The sequence below is a fragment of the Orbicella faveolata genome, unplaced genomic scaffold (assembly GCF_042242905.1).
Source record: "Orbicella faveolata isolate gen_17 unplaced genomic scaffold, um_ofav_v1 contig_14, whole genome shotgun sequence".
NCBI lineage: Eukaryota > Metazoa > Cnidaria > Anthozoa > Scleractinia > Merulinidae > Orbicella > Orbicella faveolata.
In genome coordinates, this window is record NW_028301541.1 from 18211496 (window position 1) to 18230205 (window position 18710).

Below are 18710 nucleotides of genomic sequence, written 5' to 3' on the forward strand. Positions count from 1 at the left end.
GACACTCAAAAGGCCTGGTTGCAAAGTTACAAGATGGCGGTTTTCACGTAGTTCAAGATGAATGTGGAGGTATTAGCTCGTATTCGACCACCGAAACGAGGAGAACACTTTTCTCTGAATCTTTCGGGTACCCGCGTACAAGCAAGCAATGGAACTGGTCATATCTTTGGTGCTGTTTACAAATCAGAATCACTGACCTATGACATTTTCAGGGACGCGTTCTCTCCACTTGTAGAACTTTTCATAGCTGGTTACAATGTTTGTGTCTTAGCTTTCGGTGAAACGGGATCTGGCAAGTCGTATTCTCTTGCGGGGGAGAAAAATTCAAAGGCTGGGCTTATTCCTCTGATAATAAACTCTGTTTTTACGCGGATAAAAAATGAGAGATCAGCGCGAAAAGACTTGAGGGTGCAGAGAAATGACATCAATGATGGAGTTGTGTTAGTGCAGTTTTATGAGGTTTTCAACGAGAAAGTAAGAGATCTTCTTTTACTGCCACATGAAGGTAGGCTTGGGATTAACTTCAGTTAGACAGTATTAAATGTTAAAGTTAAAGGACTAGGGAATTTCCTTAGGGGGTTAACCTCGGGTAGATCGCTGTAAGTATATTGACAAGATAAACTTGTAAATTGAGCTTGCTCTTCCTTTTTCATGTTTCCTGTCTCTCAATCAGGAAATGTGGTGAAAAAAAGTAATATCCTTGAGTGATAAACCCATGGTTATCAATCAGGAGGTTGAAACCTGTCGCATTAGACAACTGAAAAATCGATCTTGAAGTTTCTCCTTCATGTGATTTATCTGTCAATCTCCCTATGAGATGCAATGCAATATACTTCTGCCAGCATAGTCAAAGGCTCTCCCCAGGAAGGGTGGTGGTAATTCTCTAACAGGCATGATTTAAAAGCATTTTTGCTTCCAAGTTAGATTGGCTGACATACTGGTGATAGGAAGGTTAGGGGAGGATTTTAGTCTCTTATACCACAGCCAAATAACTACAGCAATGACTCAGTGTTTAACTGTATTTATTATATCACACTAGACAAACATGTTGATGTGGTGGAAGATGGTCGCAGTGGAGTTCATATACAGAATGCCACTTACAAGAGGGTTGCTGATGCAGCAGAATGTACCAGTGTGTTTCGTCAAGGATGGTCAAATAGAACCAAAGGACAAACAGATTTTGAAACTAGGGCTACTGTGTTCTTCACCCTGGATTTGTCAATGGTGAGTGAGTGACCACTTAAGCAATAGAGCACTTTTTCCATGTTTATATAGCCTCATCTTAACACGAGGGGGGTTCATTGAATTAGAAACAGTCATGCAAACCCAAGATGCAGTGGAGGGCTTGCATAACTTTCGACAATTCTCCCAATCCCCAAGTGTTTAAATGAGGCTATGTAAACACAGAAAAAGTACTCTATTGCTTTTATAAAATATTTCTCAAAAATAATGTCACAACTGTGCTAGGGACATTGTGTTGTGTTCTTGGGCAAGACACTTTACTCTCACAGTGCCTCTCTCCACCCAGGTGTATAAATGTGTACCGGTGAATTTAATGCTTGGGGTAACCCTGCAATGGACTAGCATCCCATCCAGGGGGAGTAGAAATACTCCTGGTCACTTCATGCTACAGAAACCGGGATAAGCTCTGGCCTGATGGGCCACTTGGCTTCTATAGGTACATGCAGACTTTACCTTACCTTGCCATTTGCTCTTTTGTTTCCCATAAGGTTCCTAAGGACAGCCAAGATCCTTTCACTTCTCGATTCTTGGTGGTAGAGTTACCTGGAGCAGAGAAACTAGCTGAAGATCCAACACAGCTCCGCATGAGAGAAGGTCCTACTCTGAACCGATCTATTACTGCATTTGGAAACCTTGTGGCAAAACTAGCTGCCTCTCCAAAATCCACCAGGGTCATCAATTATGGGTGAGTAGACACAGTGCTATATTGGTGCAGTCTTTTGGGTGGATCTAGGAAGTTGAGAAGTAGAGGGTTGTAACAGTTGGTGATGCAAGTTATGGGGCAGTGTGGGGTATGCCCTCCTAAAAATTTAAGAATCTAGCTGCTCTGAGATGCAACACGTACGGTACTACCTGCATTTCTGGGAGTGAGTAATAATATTGGTTACCTGTAATATTCAATCAATTGGACACAATTTCCCAGTCGGTTAGACTAACAGTCAGAATAGATCATTCATCACAGATACTAATTGATTAAATGTGGATCTCTTAGACTTTGTTATTGGTCTGATTGTTAGTTTGAACTCATGCCATACAATTTGAACAAAGAACAATGATGTAATTTAAAAACAAAATTACTTGCCCAAATATTACTCCCTGAATTTTACTCCACTCAGTTCAGTTAATAATGCTTATTCTCCTCACGTTAAATAATGTGACCTGTTGTGATTACACACTGCTGTGACTCTTCCAGAGAATCCAAGGTAACCTTGTTGTTGAAGGACGCGCTTGGGGGAAACTGTAGAACTAAAGCGTTGGTAACCCTCCATCCTTCTGATAGTTCAAGCCTTGCAACTGTACTCAAAACAGCAGGACAGCTGGCTCAAATCCAGAACTACCCTGTAGTCAACGACTTTATGGCTAAGGTATGCTCTTCAACACACTACAACTGGGTTATGATAGAAAACATTTTAATTAACAATTCTTTGAGCTGTAACCTCTGTCACTCCACAAAGTACTAGTAATTGGTAGATACATTTAAACCTTTTGTAAGTAGACTTGGAGACCCAGGAGCAGATAGTTGGGTCAGGAGTGAGTTAAATGGGCAAAAGCAGGGGTAATCGTTAACTAGTTTGACTTATTCCTTGGCTGACTATCTGCGCAATGCAGGTTCTCTATCCTGATCGAATTGGAATTTGGAGATACTGGGTTTTGCAGAGGGAGGAAAACCAGAGAACCCAGAGAAGCTGGAGAAAAATTCTCAAAGCAACGCAAGAACCAACGACAAACTCAACCCGCGTATGGCATGGGGCCAGCTTCAAACCCAGGCCCCACTGCTGGGAGTCGAGCGTTTTCACCACTGCGCCATCCTTGCTCTCTTGTATATCACTTGGGACCAAGGGTAAGCCGGCCAGGCACAAAATCAAAAGGTCCTTGGTTGCCTATCGGCACTCAACTGCTGTCATGTTAAGAAATATACTAGCATGGGAAATTAATGTTATATTTTCACTTGACCATGACAACTACTTACAGTCTCCCTCAGTCTCCTTAACACACTTCTAAAAAAACAAACAAGCAAACAGAAATTTCCCTTCTGCTACTGCATTGACCATCTAGTCGACCAAACCAGTAATTTTGCAGTGATAAGTGGACCTCCCTGGGAACAGAAAAAATTTATTAGCTTATAAAAGGCTAAAAATGTTAAATGGGTGGTTGGGACAGTGTATTGGTGTCTGCTCAAATGAAGTGTCTACTCTGGGAGGTACAACTCTGTTAGTAGAGGCTTCACTGCAAATCATTTTGTGCCTCTCAATAAGCTCAGCTGTTTGATTTGAGCACTTAATAATTTTAATTATTTATCAAAATAATTATTAGATTTATATAGATTAAACAAGAGATTTGCATCATTCTGTATTTTCTTGCACACAGGAACTTCTGTGTCAGTTTAGATCAACAATCATGAAACTTCAAGACGACATCAGGATATCAGGAGGTACAAGAAGTCAAGGAACAGGAGACAATCAAGCCAGAGCACAGGAACTGAAGGATCAAATGACACAACTCACTCAGGAAAATGTAACAATTTTGATTACTTTACTGTTTTAGGTGATTCTGCTCAGTTTTTTCAACTAATCTTGAGTTATAAGCTTCAAATAGGCAGAGCAGCAGTCTTCTATTGGCAAAATTTTGACCACATATCGAAGAATGGTGATTTCCAAGCATTCTGAATTATAACCTTTTTATGCAAATGATCATTAACTATGAAAAAAGTCATGCTGCTGTTTTTCAAGTTTATACTTATATGTAACAGTTTCAATCTTCTCCAGTTTTGACCTTCCACACCCCCTTTTGCCTTCTCTGTGGTTTAAGATGTTATTAGGCTATTCCAGATAATTCTATGACAAGCTGGTAAGAGATGAAATTGCCTAAAATCAGATGACCTATCCCCTTTAAAGTTTTTATGTGGGAACAACCAATGCAGATCACTACATGCATCTATGTAGAGCTACATTGTCAGTAATGGAATTTTCTGGGTTGCTCCTGAGACATGACTTTGAAGGGCAGAGAAAGAATTGATTGTACATGAACAAACAGAGAGAAATGTCTACAGACTATATGGTGTTATATAATATGTTAGACACTACACGCCTCTCACTGGTTGATGGGTGTGTTAAGCTGCGACATTTAGATTTGCATGTATTTTGGAGAAATACTTCATGTAAAAGCAATAGTCAGAGTACTTTTTTCATGTTTACATGTACATGGCCTCATATAAACACTTAGGGGTGGGAGAGTCCTTGAAAGTTATGCAAACCCGAGACTGCATCTCCAGTTTTCATAACTGTCTCAAATTCTCCAACCCCCCCTGATGTTTAGATGAGGTTATGTAAAGATGGAAAAAGTGCTCTATTGCTAAAATAGCAAAATAGTATATGCTTTTCACTTTACTGTTTTCAGAGTTTCTTTATGGGACTCTATATGATGAAATCTACTGCACTTTTCTTTCTGATTTGTTTGATTGTGTTATTATAGCTTCAGCTTCAGGATAAAAATGAGCAGCTATACACAAGGTTGGAAGAGATGCAGACACGATACAGTGAACTGATGAACTCCAAGACACAGCTCTCTTCAAAGCTAATCTCCAGTGAAGAAGAAAAATTACAGGTAAGACACAATCCTAGCTAACACTGTGTTCTTGACTGCTCTTCACCCTGGTGCAGAGAGGTCAATTTGTGACACCAAATTGTAATGGGGCTATTCTAAGTAAACATCATCTCTTCCAGTGGAGTAGCTGAATAAACCCTGTTAGTCTTCTAAAGTGGTGATACATATCAAATATTTGAAAAAAAGAAGACTCATTACTTTCAAAGTACATGACATATATTCTTCAGGATAATAATATTAATTATAAATTGAGAGACTTGGCTGTAGTTCAGGAGACACGCGTCCATGTGACTGTGTAACTCTCCCTCCTTTTTAATGTCAAGTAAAACACTTTCTGTTGCAACTCTCCTCCATCAGCACTGGTAGCAGGAAGGTGTCGTAGCATCAGGAATAATTGCAGATGTTGACTATTCTGCTGGTCTTTCACAAAACAATGTTTTTTTTCCAGAAAATATTGATCCTCCCCTGCCCCCATGAGAAGGTTTTCTTGTTTGAAAAAACATCCCCTCCTCTCTCACTTTGTGGAAATGGTGTTAATCTTCAGACTGTCCTTTAAAACTGTCAACGTTGCTCACAGAGTCTTTCATCTTCCTGTCCCCTCTTGCTCCAAGGTGCAGGAGGAAAAGAGACAAAAGAAACAAGGTTGCAAAAATTTTAGCTTGTTATGCTGCCCCACCCCCACCCTTTGGAATTTTCTAATGGCCTTTGTAGGGGGTATTAATGTCTTCTGGAGCCTTTTAAAGTTTAAATAGACAGAGTATGTAGGAATGGCTTAATTAAATTCTAATGAAATTATTGTAGTTATGTATTTAAATTCTTGTTGTGATTTGATTATTAATATTACAGATATCCAAGACTTTAGTGGATGTTCAGTTGGAGAACAATAGAATACAGGAAGATGCAGAAGCTTTTAATTTTGACCTCAACAATAAGGTAGAGTACATGACTTCAACTTTCCATGGATGAAATAATTCATTGCTGTTTTTACATTCAGCACTCTACAGATAGAGCAACCTAAATTTGGCTTTCATTATGCTCTAAAAACCTGGATGTATAAAGAAAGTTGGTAGTGATAATATTTTGTGATGGCTTTCATGCATGGAGGCAAACATTAGAGACATTTAGCACCAAGGGTTTCATGTTAATGGCAAACTGCAAACAGCAGTTTCAGGTTAGGCATTTGGTGTTAGACTTTTGTGACCTCTATCAGTTTAGCTATGAAAACATGAAAGGATAATTTCACTTGAAGAGGCTGCCATATTGAATTTCCAGACAACAGCAGTGTTTGATTTTCAGATGGCAACAAAAAGTCCTATTTATACTCACTGGCTTACCGTTCAAAGACCAGGAGCATTTACTAAAAAGACTGGTTTACTAAGTTTATTACTGAGCACATGGTATAACAGAAATTAAGGATAAAAAAATGTTAATTCACAGGTAAGTCACTTACATTATGTGAAAACCTACTTCTTGGCATTGAAAACCTGCGTCGAGAACTCCAAACCTGTCCGCAACACTTAGTCACGTGACTTCTAGCAGTTTGCCGTTTGAGGTTTCCATTGAAAACCTTGGTACTGAATGTCACTATTGAGTTAATGAAGCCACAAAAGTGGTCCTCACCATCAAGTCAGCAGATGAAACTCTAGTGGTACTGTTATAATTTTCAATATTTTGCAACACAAAATTTGGGATCTGTGTTTAAAATTTTCAATTTTGAAATAAGTTCATCCTAGAGTAAATGGTTGCATAATTTTCATTCCAGGTGCTTGCGCTGGAGAATAATGTAATGGAATTGCAGATGTTTCTGGATAAGGCTCAGACTGACCTAGCAGCAGCAAGAGAAGAACTTGTTATCATGGAAACAGAGCATAAAGAGCTAGCAGATGAATACATTGCCTTAAAAACTAGCCATGTTCAGCTGACAGCAGACTATCAGAAGGAGGTACATACATGCATTAAATTATTACTATGTAATATTATTTAGTTTGAATATTTTGAAAAGTGGTAAGTTTATGTTAAATCTGTAGGACTGCAGTGTGTCAGTGGACCTGTGAGTAAAATGCTGGGAGAAGCTGGATGCTGATACTACAACTGGTAGGGGAGGAAGCAGAGGTGGAACTTCCCGTTTCTTGTTGCTTTTTCTCACTGTTCCCATCCCTCATAGCTTTTTAATGAAAAAATAATACACAATGGTGCAAAATCACTAAGGGAATCCCACTTCTCCTGCCTCCTGTAGGGTTCCTGCCCTCTTTACTCACAGTTCACTTCAGCTGACACCTCCCACCCCGCTCATTTTAAGACTTAATGGCTTTTTAGATTCAAGTCTGCTAGTCTGCTATCCATCCACTGGCTTGGGTTGTTCTAAGCAATGATTTTAGTGTGACTTCTCAGCACTTGTAATGTTAAAGGAACTACATCATGGTTGCACATCTTCAAAAGTTTAGCTTAAATTTTTCAAGTTTGTCATTGGTAATCCGTGTCAATCTTCTCCATCCTTAACCATCCTTGTTCCATTATGGTTAATTATTATCTCTTTGATATTTGTCTATCTTAGTAAATTATTATTTTCAAGCTTCCTTTAATTTAAAGGCAGTTTTGTAAGTGGCAAAAATAACTCAAAACACTGTGACTGAGCTCCTTTAAATGAGATTCCTTTAACACCATGTTATGTTTATATGAATACGCTTGAATGTTGACAAACATCAAGTTTTCCAGAATATGAATATTCATATTACCGTCATTTTTGCACACAATCGATATTGTAATCTGTTTTTTTTTTTTCTGTTTTAATATACAGGTGGCTAAAAATGAAGAGTTAGGTTTGGAACTTGTGACCTTACTTAACACTAAAGAAAAACTACAAAACGACAAAGAAGCAGCTGAACTTGAGACAATGCAGGTAATTATTAATACAAAGCTGCAATATTCGCTCTTTTCAAGAGTATTTGAAATTTGTTCATCCATAAGTAGGTAACATCAAATAACAAAGGCCTTCACTGTTTATCAGTGGTTTAGTTGTAAGACTGAAAGATTACGAATTGTAGAGGTATTGATAGATAATTTACCATAAATATTCATGTTTAAACTGCAGAGATACTGCTAAAACTTCTGTTGTGAAAGATTCAATTGTTTTTCTTCTTTTCTCAGGAGTATTATGAGCAGCTTAGGAGGATAGCAAGCAAATTTTCCAGGAGTTCTTTACGTGAAAAGGTAATTAATGTTGTTCTGTATTCTATCTATTCCCCCCCGCCCCGCACCCCCCCACCTTAAGGTCATGTAAAGGTATGTATTTAGAAGTCTAACTGAGACCACTGGCGAACTCGGACCCAGAACCTCCTCTTCTTCTGGCCAAAGACAGCTAAGAGCGGGGACCCTGGGACAATAGTCGTTTGAAAGAAGAAAGCCGTACTTTTGCTCGTTTACTTCCCCTTTCTTGTCCATGTTGACTAGAGCTTAACTATTCTTCTATTCTTGTTCCGTGTCATCGTTGACATTTGCAGAGCATTTGCGTTGCAAGGAAGTGACTTCAAAAAACCAATTGTTTTGTTTGTAAAACCTACCAAAATGTAAGCAAATAGGAAAGTATTAATTAATATGATATCTATTCAACACAGGACGACTTGTCAAAAAGTGTGCTCTCATTACAATCAGAGAAACTGGAACTGGAAAAACAGGTATTATGAACAGGAACATCTGATCTCAAGAAACGTGAAGATCAGTTTGGTACTTTGGTTTTGTTCTGTCCCCAGTTGTTCATAGGATAGATAACGTTACCTACCGGATAAATCTCTATCCAATGGATAGCGTAGCTTGTTTTGTTAACACAACACTTACGTAACGTAACATAACGTAAGGTAATTCAATAACACTTATCCATTGGATGAAGTGATTTACACGGTGGATAGCTTTATCCACTCTTTGAACCTGAAGTGGGCCCTGAAGGTTAAAGGAGCTCAGTCGCGGTATTTTGAGTTATTTTAGCCACGTACAAAATTACCTTTAACCATAAAGGAACAAGAACTTGAAAAATGAGAGCTAAACTTTTCAAGATGCTCAAACCTTGACGTAGGTGACTTTGTACAACCACTGTCTAAACGAGCTGAAAACAAAATACGCCTGTCATGTCTGCAAGGTTACATTGTAAAGAAGTGTCGCATCCGCAGTTTCTCAGTGCATCGATTCTCCCAATACACTTATTTTAAAAATACTTCTTCAATTTTTTTCCACTTAGTTATTTCAAAACAACCAGCACCGAGAGGGGAAAGCGGAGGTACTTCGAGTTCAACATAAACGAGAACTGGTCAAGTTAGAAGAAAGAATGTAAGTAGTTACTTGTAAAATATTTTCTGGTTTGTTCTTTTCTACTTATGCTAATAACGAAAACTCAAAGGCGGTCATGTACGTTGGAATTTTGTGGAATTTAGCGAACGTAGTTGCTTTACTGGTGATTTTTACCTGTTGTTGTGTTATGTGACGTTACGTTACATTATGTTACGTTGTGCTATGTTATGTCATGTTATGTTATGTTATGTTATGTTACGTTGTGTTATGTTATGTTATGTTACGTTGTGTTGTGTTACGTTACGTTGTGTTATGTTACGTTACGTTGTGTTACGTTACGTTATGTTTACGTTACGTTGTCAATTGCTCTATTTTAAGGCACTTGAAGAGGGGTGCTCTCTTTCTTACTCTCTCTGAAAAGAATAAGAGCAAATACGCAGATAAACAGACAAGAGAATTACAAAACATTTCCATGTTGCTGTTTTGTTTGTTTTATTTTCTTCGGAAAGAAAGAGAAAGCATTGTGTCATTACATTTGCCTTTGTAGATCCAAACTGACAAGAGAACTGAAGGAATCAAAGGAATCTCTACGGGAGATTCAACGGAAGCTTGCTCATCAATCTGCGGTTAGTCATCTCACTGCGAAGATCTGAATGCAAATTCTCCTCATTGACTCCTATAAATTTCATTTAAAATTAGTTGTGGGAATTTAACGACATCTCAAAGTTGATGACTTTCTGTATTCTTATCCCCAATCTGCTTGAAAATGTATTGGTATAGTAAGGAGAATTTACATATACACCGCTCCTGGGATTGAAAAGTTTAAGGATACTACTACGTTATGAAGGAAACATAAGATAGCAAAAACACCAAAAAGGACATAATGAATCGGTCTGTGGCAACTGGGACCAGAATCCGCTACCGAAAATGTGCGGGCCATAATAAGATTTGGGAGAATCAACCTGATTGGGAGCAGATAATTCCAGGCTCCAGAAACCAGAAAATGTTAGCTAACCTACATTTCTGTCTCTTGATAAAGGAATTGATCTCTGCCAACGGCGAGAAGCACCGTCTGTATGAAGAAAACAACAACTTGGACTTGCGTCTTAAGGAGCTTAGTGCGGAATACACGAACAGACTTCAGCAGTACATTCACGATATAGCGGTGAGACTTGCTGCTTTTCATTTCCCATAAGCGTTTTCTGTTATGAAAAATTAGTCACATAACGAGCCCTCTGATTGGCTGTGCAAGCGTTTTGCACGGTGCGGCTTATGACGTGTCATTGCACTTTGTTGGGTTTGTATCATAAACTTACTGCTTTTTATTTCCCATTAATAATTCAAAAGTACTTACTTAAACATAAGCCTTCCTATGCTTGCTAATAATCGAAACTTCAAGTATTTACTCTCGTTTAACTTGAAACTTTCTTTCACTCTAGTTTCTGTCCTCATCAAATTTTCACAGCAGCCCACAAAAGTTTTGGTACATTTGACAGGTAGATGATGATAACTGTCAGCTCGTTTTTCTCGTTGATGACATGATAGTCAACAAAATTTGACGAAAACTTTCACCAGCTTTTGCCCTTAAATGCTTCTTCGCTTTTACGAAGATTCACCGAAGATACTTCTTCTTCCCGACTGAATATCGATTTTTCAAAACTCTCACCCAACTTTTGCCCGTAAAGTTCGCTTCTTCGGGTTCACGAAGATTCGCCGAACATACCACAGTCTAGTTCTCGACTGAATGTCGATTTTTCTTTCACAGGTGTTCTGTGGAAAGGCTAATGAGAAGCAGCTTTCAGTGGAGTCATTGCAATCGTACATCGATGTGATGGTCAGACAGATTCGAGACTCGCACGAGAAAAAAGAAGAAGCCTTGGAAAACAGACTGCGAGAATTAAAAGTGACCATAAGAGACATGGTACAGAAACACGAGAGTCTATCCTCGGCTTACAGGTACATACAATTCAACCATAGTTAGTAGAGGGGATTCAACACACGAATAGCAATCCTGTTAGAGCGGGTTTCATATGAGTGTCGAAAAGTAATTGATTTTGCATCAACTACGCTACACGATTGGCTTAAAAAACTCGCACCGCTTTTTCATCCAATCAGAAGTAAAACTAAAACCAATCGTGACTCATTCGCACGCGTTTTCCCGCGCTTTGCGTCACCTACATGCTATCCCTTCGAGTTTTGATTGGTTCACTGGATTGTCTATATCCTTTGTGATTGGCTAGAGTTATTACTTTGGGTTTTGGTTTTACAGCGCTCAATTGAAAACCGTTCTAATTAACAATTAGATTGTGAGCTGGAGATTTCTATCGCGTGAACGTTGATGAGGCCGTAGCCCGAGTCAACTATCACGCATAGAAATCTCGAGCGTACAATCTTATTGTCTTCGCGTAAATCTCAATTTAAAAGCAATCTAACTAAATCCTCTTCACAGACAATTCGAAAACGCAAAGAAGCGACCGTCATTTTGTTAACAACTGCACACTGCTAGGTTACTCACTATCTGCAACAGAATAGATAGTGAGTACCTCAGTAACATAGCCAGTAAGAGAACGGCATTCGTGATAGTACGCTGATAGATTTATACTAAATCCTAGTCGTTTCTTTTCCTACGGATAAACTTCTTCAAATTATTGTAGCTAAAATTGCCCGAAAAAATGTTTAAATTGCATTCAGATTTTCCAGAAAACTTTCTTGACCGATATCCAATTGATCATTATTTAGTGTTTTATATAATTGTTCAATTTTTTCCTTCTCAGGATGTTAAAGTTCGACCTGGAAAGCAAAGGGGCACGGGATGTACCACAGGTAGACCAACCTGATTTGTCCCTCCCGTCAGAGAGTGAATTACAAATGGCTCAGGTTGGTTTTGCTATTGGTGTCCCTATGAAACAAATTAAAAGTTTGTTATTTTCAGAAGTTTATAGTTGTACAATTTTCTCAACAGAGTCGAGAAATTGCAAAACTGACTGCTGATCTCAGAGAATTGAAACAAAGCAACGAAGATCTCAAACAAAAGGTACAAATATTTCGGTGTTTCTTATCTCGTATGGTTACTACGCATAGTCATACTGACAAAGTCCGTTAGGTTTCGTTGTATTATTACACAAGTTTACCCACTGTTGGTAGAGTGGTTGAATCTACTCCCGACAGAATGTGATGTGAATCTAATCATATCAATTCTGTATCACTCGAAACTTATCAATAACATCTACTGTTAAGCTACACTGCGAGCAGTCTCTCTTTTTCTCGAAAATCCTCGGGAAAGAAGTTACAGAAACTGTTCGCAGTCTATTGTTGAGCCGCTCTACAACGGCCACTAGCGATTTGCGCATCTTGAAAAGTTTAGCCTAAAGTTTTCAGATTCGTCGTTTACAATCCGTGTCAATCGTCTCCATCCTTAACCATCCTTGCTCTTTTATGGTTTATTAGTATCTCTTAAGTGCTTTTCTATCTTAGCGAACTACTATTTTCAGGTTTCCTTCGATCTAAATGCAATTTTGTGTGTATACAAAATAATTCAAAATACCGTGTCTGAGCGCTTTTAAATGGCCTTTGGAGAGGGTTGTTGTTGTAGGGTGGTTTTGATAAGAGTAAAAAAGTATAAATTGTTCTACGATCGCAAGAAAAATCCTGGCTGTTGAGGAGAAGCATAAGCTATTGGAGGTTGGACTGTAGTTTAGCGAGGCGTGTTGCATCTCAGATTTTAGATTTCAAATTTTTATTGTTTTGCACTATTTACAAAAATTATAACTTTAACAGTATTTACAGAAATTACATTAATTAAAAAGAGAAAAGAAATGTAACGGTAAATAGCCAAAATGAAATGTGCTCAGTGACCAAAGTAGCATAGGCTTTCGTAAAGAAGAGCGAATCATGCAAATTCCTAGTCATTTTGTATATCAGGAGGCGATTTTGTTGCTAAGAGTCTGTAATGCCAAGAATTACATTTGTTTAAAGAGTTCCTAAATGAACTATCGGAAAGCAACAATGGTTTCCGGTAGTTCATTTATAGGAAGGTAGAAAAGTCGAAAAACACTAGTGTTTGAACAACAAGTCGAAACGGTACAAGGCCTGTTAGACTAAAAGTCCTAGAGTGATTGAGGTAGATTGTAAAACGACGTAATTGAAAATTTTAATTTACTAAGCTTGTGGTTATCACGTTACCTTTGTTCCAGCTGGCTGCCAGCACTTCACGTTTCACGTCAGATGAGCAGCAAAAAGATCTGTAAGTTACCAAGAACAATTTTGCATGCTGAAGAAGTTGTTTCTTGGTGTTGACAATGTTGTCGTTATCTTTGTTAGTGGAAGCATCAGTGTTGTGGTTTATCTCTGTAAAAGAGCGGTTTTCAACGGAGAGTCGACAGCGACTTAGGCTTGCTTTGCGTTAGTGCGCTTCGTGATTGGTTTAAAAAACTCGCGCCACTTGTTCAGCCAATCAGATACAAAACTAAAATCAATCACGACTTTGTCAGGTGATTTTCCCGCGCTTTGCGCCGGGCACGTGTCTTGGTCTCGTTTTCTCATTGGTTCACTGTGGTGTCTACGTTTGTTGTGATTGGCTAATTACCTTGGTGTGGACGCAGTTGTGGAAACTGCTCCTACTGACAGAGCTCCTTTTACCTGCTTTATCCAGTTTCAAACCCGATATTTCTTTTGTTATTTACAACTTTCATTTTGTTGTCAGGTCATTGCCAGCCGGTCAAGCCACAGTGGAGATGGGATGGGGCTATCTTAGGAAGCAACTGCGAGAATTCACGCTTAATACCCAGGTGCAAGATAATTCTGTCAAAGATTGCATTAATCTTCCAGCTTTCGTTAATGTAGGGGTATTCGCATGAAAACTCGAGCAATTAAGAATTTACACTACACATCACATTTGAAGATTCTTTCAATTTGCACTCGCCTTTCCATAAATGTTTGTAGCGTTGACTGTTTAACAGATTGTGTGGTGTTTCAATACAAATGCCGTTCAATATAAGAAAACTATCAAATATACTTTTGTAGCTCTTCTTTGCTACGACAAGAGGACTTGCAAAACGAATTTCGGATTATTTCGACTTTCTTGCTCCATTACGTGCAACATGACTTGGTTTATAATCTAATGGAGCAGAATTGGATTAAATTTGCATGGCTCCAATTGTTTAGGAAGTAAAAATCCGTCCACCGTTCTAGCCAATCAGCTCAAATACACTGTTTTTAAACCAATCAGAGACCATTCGTCATTTGACTTACGTGCATTTTCCCGCGCTTTGCGCGGTTTGCACGTCCTCCTTTCGAGTTCTGATTGCCTCATAGCTTTAGTGGGTTTGTTGTGCTTGGCCAGATGTGAAAACATTGGTTTTGCTTTAGTTTTTAGAAGCATCTCTTTATTTCCTTTGTTTCTTACTTCAGCAAGATCTGGAAAGTGAGCGGGCTGCACTGATGACCCGCTGTATAATGGCCGAGGAACAACTGGCGCGCCTTCAGCACTATATAGATACGAATCTTAAAAGGTAACGAAGTCTCTTTTATCTACAAGTTGGTACAGTGATACAGATATCATATCAGAAAAACCATTGCTCTAATAGAAATCAATTAGATTCTTCCGACCAGAAAACGTTTCTGAAAACAGGGGAAGATATAGGGAATTCCATTCGACCAAAGATTTTCGAAATGAGATCAAATGAAAGGATATTTCGTGAAAAAATTTCAGGCTCTGAAATCATTATTTCATTTAATTGCTACTGTTGGACATCTATTACCATGGAATTCATATGCTTGAGCCGAGCATTACGTCCACTGAACATATAGGGCCGAACTCACACACGACCGCTCTCATGTGGCTTTGATAGCTCAGTTGGTAGAGCATTGCACCGGTAACGCAAAGGTCGTGGGTTCGAATCCCGTTCAGAGCCTGAAATTTTTTCAGGTCATTTTTCCAGTAGTGTTATGGCTGCATTCGCATCTTTCATTATTTCATTTAATTGCTACTGTTGGACATCTATTACCACTGTGAAGTACGAAGGCGAATTGTCCATGTTTTTGTTGGGACCGGAACAGTGTCCTTTGCCGAATTTTTACACTTGTTCTCTTTTTCTATCTTTGTGTTGCAGATACCAAGAAGAAATAGTTCGGCTGCAAGCATTGTTAGGAAATAGTACTAATGGTGCACGTAAAAGGCGCTAGTTCTATTAAAAAAACATCTGAGGTGTTTAAAAACATGCATTTTTATGCTCAAAACATTCATTGCGTTATTGTAGAGCTCTTTCAAAAGGCCTTGTCCTACAAAAGTATAAAAATGCGCGCGACAATGCCGAAAGGTGTTACGGGCACCGTTTAGTTTACAGCTGGTTGACTGACAACCTTGATCCCAGTCTCTCTCTCCTTTGCCTCCCTTGTCGTTGGGAAGGCAAAGGAAAGAGAGCCTGGAAACGACGTTGGGTGACGGAAATTCACGGTGCTTCAGCGTGATAAGAAAAAAAATATGAATACGTGTATTTCTGGGTTCTCCTTCCTTCGCCCGGAAACACCGTGCACTTCGGTCAACCAGCGGTAAACTAACACTACCCATACTACCTTTCGGTGTTGTCGCGTACGCTCTTACGTTTTTGAAGGAGCTCAGTCACGGTATTTTGAGTTATTTTGGCCACATACAAAATTACCTTTAAATGATAGGAAACCTGAAAATAACAGTTTAATGAGATAGAAAAACACCAAAAAGATAATGATAAACCATAAAGGAACAAGGATGGCTAAGAATGGAGAAGATTAACACGGATTACAAACGACGAATTTGAAAGATTGAGGCTAAACTTCTCAATATGCGCAAACCGTGACTGACCTCCTTTAACCCTTTGAATACCAACTACGCATATTGATGGTCGTGCTCTTTGTACCACTTGTGACGTCATCAATGTTAATGTCATCAGATATTCTTGATAAGCAGATAGTAGTACTAGGCTAGGCCTTTCCGCACAATGGTCAGGTTTAGATATCGACGACATTCCGACGTCGCAAATCGAAAAACAACGTTATCAGTTTTGGTGCAAAAACGGTGGTAAAATGGTCCACTACGCCTATGATTGATCAAGGTTCATTTCTAGGCTTCGCCCGTAATTAACGTCCAACTTTTCGCGGCAGCCAGAAAGAACATACAATGCAAAAGGTAGCCAGTGTAAAAGGGCCGAGAAAAACAGAAAGGAAAGGGGCAACAAACAAAATTGAGAACGGCTAATGGCATGCCCGGAATTGAAGTTTTGCTCGATTTTGTACCTAATCCTCGAAAAATCTCTCCTTTTAGTAAAAAAAAGCTTTTTTTTAGCAAACCTTTGGCTTATTTAGCGTCATGGCAGCTAAAACACCTGACTAAACGGTTAAAAACGGTATTTTTTGGCGAAAGTTTGGTATTCAAAGGGTTAAGGTAGAGAATGCTATATTTATTTTTTTATATACGATGTACAGGTGTATTATTTTTCGTGGCCATTCATATCTCACTGTTGTATAGTTTGATATTTAATTATTCCGACAGTTCATATCTACCGCTGGGTATTAATTTATTGTAGCAAAAAGTTCATGAATTGTAGGCTTTGCCATACAAAATGCAAATCATGAAAATATTTTAAACTTTCAAACCGACGTTAGAACTCAACCTTAACAATAAAGGTTTCAAAATCGGCAGTGTTACTCATTTCGTCTATTTCCAAGCCCCTAAAAAATGAAATTTCGTGGGGGACAAGACCCAAAGCTTCTTGCGGCTCGCTTCTTCAGTGCTCGATTCACCTTCTTTTTGGTGCGTACTCCATGAAAAATGTACGCTATGTCCCTGAGCGCCAGCGAAGAAAAGCCAAAACGAGCTATTAAAAAAGGCGAAGAAAATCAAGAACATACAAGAACTCAGGATTGATTTCGTACAGTTTCAAGGACTGTCGCGTAAAATTCACACGTATTCTTCAGTTTTTTTGTCTATTTTCAGATTCTTTTCTCTTACTGTACATGTCATCGCGCTTTACAATAACATAGAGTCGCTGTAGACAGCTTAGTTTGCTCTTCGCCAATAAACACCTTTTATATTTAGCACTTATTAACCGAGCAGGAGGTCTGTGTGGGAGAATCTTGACCGAGGTGAAGTCTGTCCCATACGGACAGACTAAGCGCGGTTAATAAGAAGTTTATTATATGGCAAACAAGAAAAATTCGTTCAACGATGAGCTGAACTTAAATCTGCCAAAGTTTACTCCTTCTTTATCTTTTTTTTCCTTATTTTTTTCCTCATCAGGCCTTTTGGCACTTCCAGTAGTATTTTTAGAAGAATTGTAAATGTTCTTGTATTTTTGTTTGCAACTTTTTCACGGCAAAATGTTACCGGTCTTGATGCCGGTCTAGATGGGAAAATCTAGACCTCTGTCAAAATCGATTTCGGCCAATCAAATTCGTGAATTCAGTAGTTCCCAGACTTTGTGAGAGACAGCCACATAATAAAGTGCAGTATTAAATGAAATCAGAAGCATATGATATGCTTCTGATGAAATCCATTACAGCGACAGAGGGGGAGGGGGGTTGTAAATTAACAAACAAGAAAAAAGAGTTTGAATTTCAGCCGGCCAGAGGCTGTGACTGAAATAGGGCCTTCGTATAACCCTGTCACGCGGTCTTGTCAAGTAAAGCGGACAAGATACGAAATGCACGAATGAATGGAAAGGAATGCCATTTTCCACGTTCTATAGGGGACCGTTTCATAATTCAAAACGTGAAAGAAAACGTTCAGTATTTAGCAACTAATGCCGTTTATATGTCTACCTTTAGAATAGTTGATAAATTGTAAGCAGAATTAATAGGAGGGACTAGAGACTGTCAAACTAGCCGATTTAATTATTAACTACGCCCCTCTTGTATACCCCTCGCGTCCGAACTTCGCTGAAGTACTTTTAAGGAATTTAGGAGCAGAATTTCTCCATTTCAGAGAACTACGAGAAAAGAGTCCATAAGAGTCCAGAAGGATCGAAACCGCGGTCTTGCCTGATCTACAAGGCTACGAGCCTCCTAACAAAAGAGGGACTATTAACAGTCTCCAGAAAACCTGACAACATCGCAACTAAAAGCAATGACAACCACAACGTGGAGCTGGATGAACAATCATAGGAAGAACTCCTAAATTCAGAGCTTTTGCCTGAACAAAACCACACAATATCATAAGCAACACGCTAAACGGTCCACAGACTTGCGCGTGAACACCTACTTTTGCAGTTCCAGAACGAACAAACTGGAAGGACAAAAAGCTCGATGAAAAATGATGCAAGAAGCATAAGAACGTCTCTCTAAGACAGACTCATAGCTTTCAACAAGGAAAGCTACAGCTATCTCTGGCGAAGCCGGACAAAGATAAATATGACACCCGTGATAACAAGCAGCATAACTTGCAACAGTAAATCAAACAGCCGGGCCCGGCGAAATAATACAAAATGCAAGTAACCAACATGCTCACGGAATATTTCAAACTTTGTCCCTCCAGAGCTAATATTTAGAGAGCTTAAAACATATCTTGCAATCAAATGAGCTAAAAAAAATAGCACGTGGCCAAAAACAGAGGT

General features: G+C 38.9%; 1 protein-coding gene across 1 annotated transcript; it reads left to right on the forward strand.

The window, feature by feature from the left end:
* Positions 1-6: 6 nt before the first annotated feature.
* LOC110064500 (coiled-coil domain-containing protein 78-like) lies at positions 7-16800 on the forward strand. Its single transcript, XM_089286824.1, has 21 exons — positions 7-505; positions 1040-1224; positions 1731-1927; positions 2435-2606; positions 3610-3756; positions 4714-4845; positions 5692-5778; positions 6608-6787; positions 7643-7744; positions 7993-8055; positions 8460-8519; positions 9077-9165; positions 9674-9752; positions 10166-10291; positions 10892-11082; positions 11901-12003; positions 12089-12160; positions 13320-13369; positions 13829-13913; positions 14536-14636; positions 15237-16800. The coding sequence occupies exons 1-21, from the start codon at positions 58-60 to the stop codon at positions 15307-15309; spliced, it is 2742 nt and encodes a 913-aa protein (XP_089142950.1). The 5' UTR covers positions 7-57; the 3' UTR covers positions 15310-16800.
* Positions 16801-18710: the final 1910 nt, after the last annotated feature.

What these genes read in the sequence shown, in the direction of transcription:
- LOC110064500 (XM_089286824.1), top strand. Translation starts at nt 58, where the DNA reads ATGAATGTGGAGGTATTAGCTCGTATTCGACCACCGAAACGAGGAGAA. An exon ending in TCACCCTGGATTTGTCAATG is followed by an intron (nt 1,225 to 1,730) that starts GTGAGTGAGTGA and finishes GTTTCCCATAAG; the next exon opens with GTTCCTAAGGACAGCCAAGA. An exon ending in TCAACGACTTTATGGCTAAG is followed by an intron (nt 2,607 to 3,609) that starts GTATGCTCTTCA and finishes TCTTGCACACAG; the next exon opens with GAACTTCTGTGTCAGTTTAG.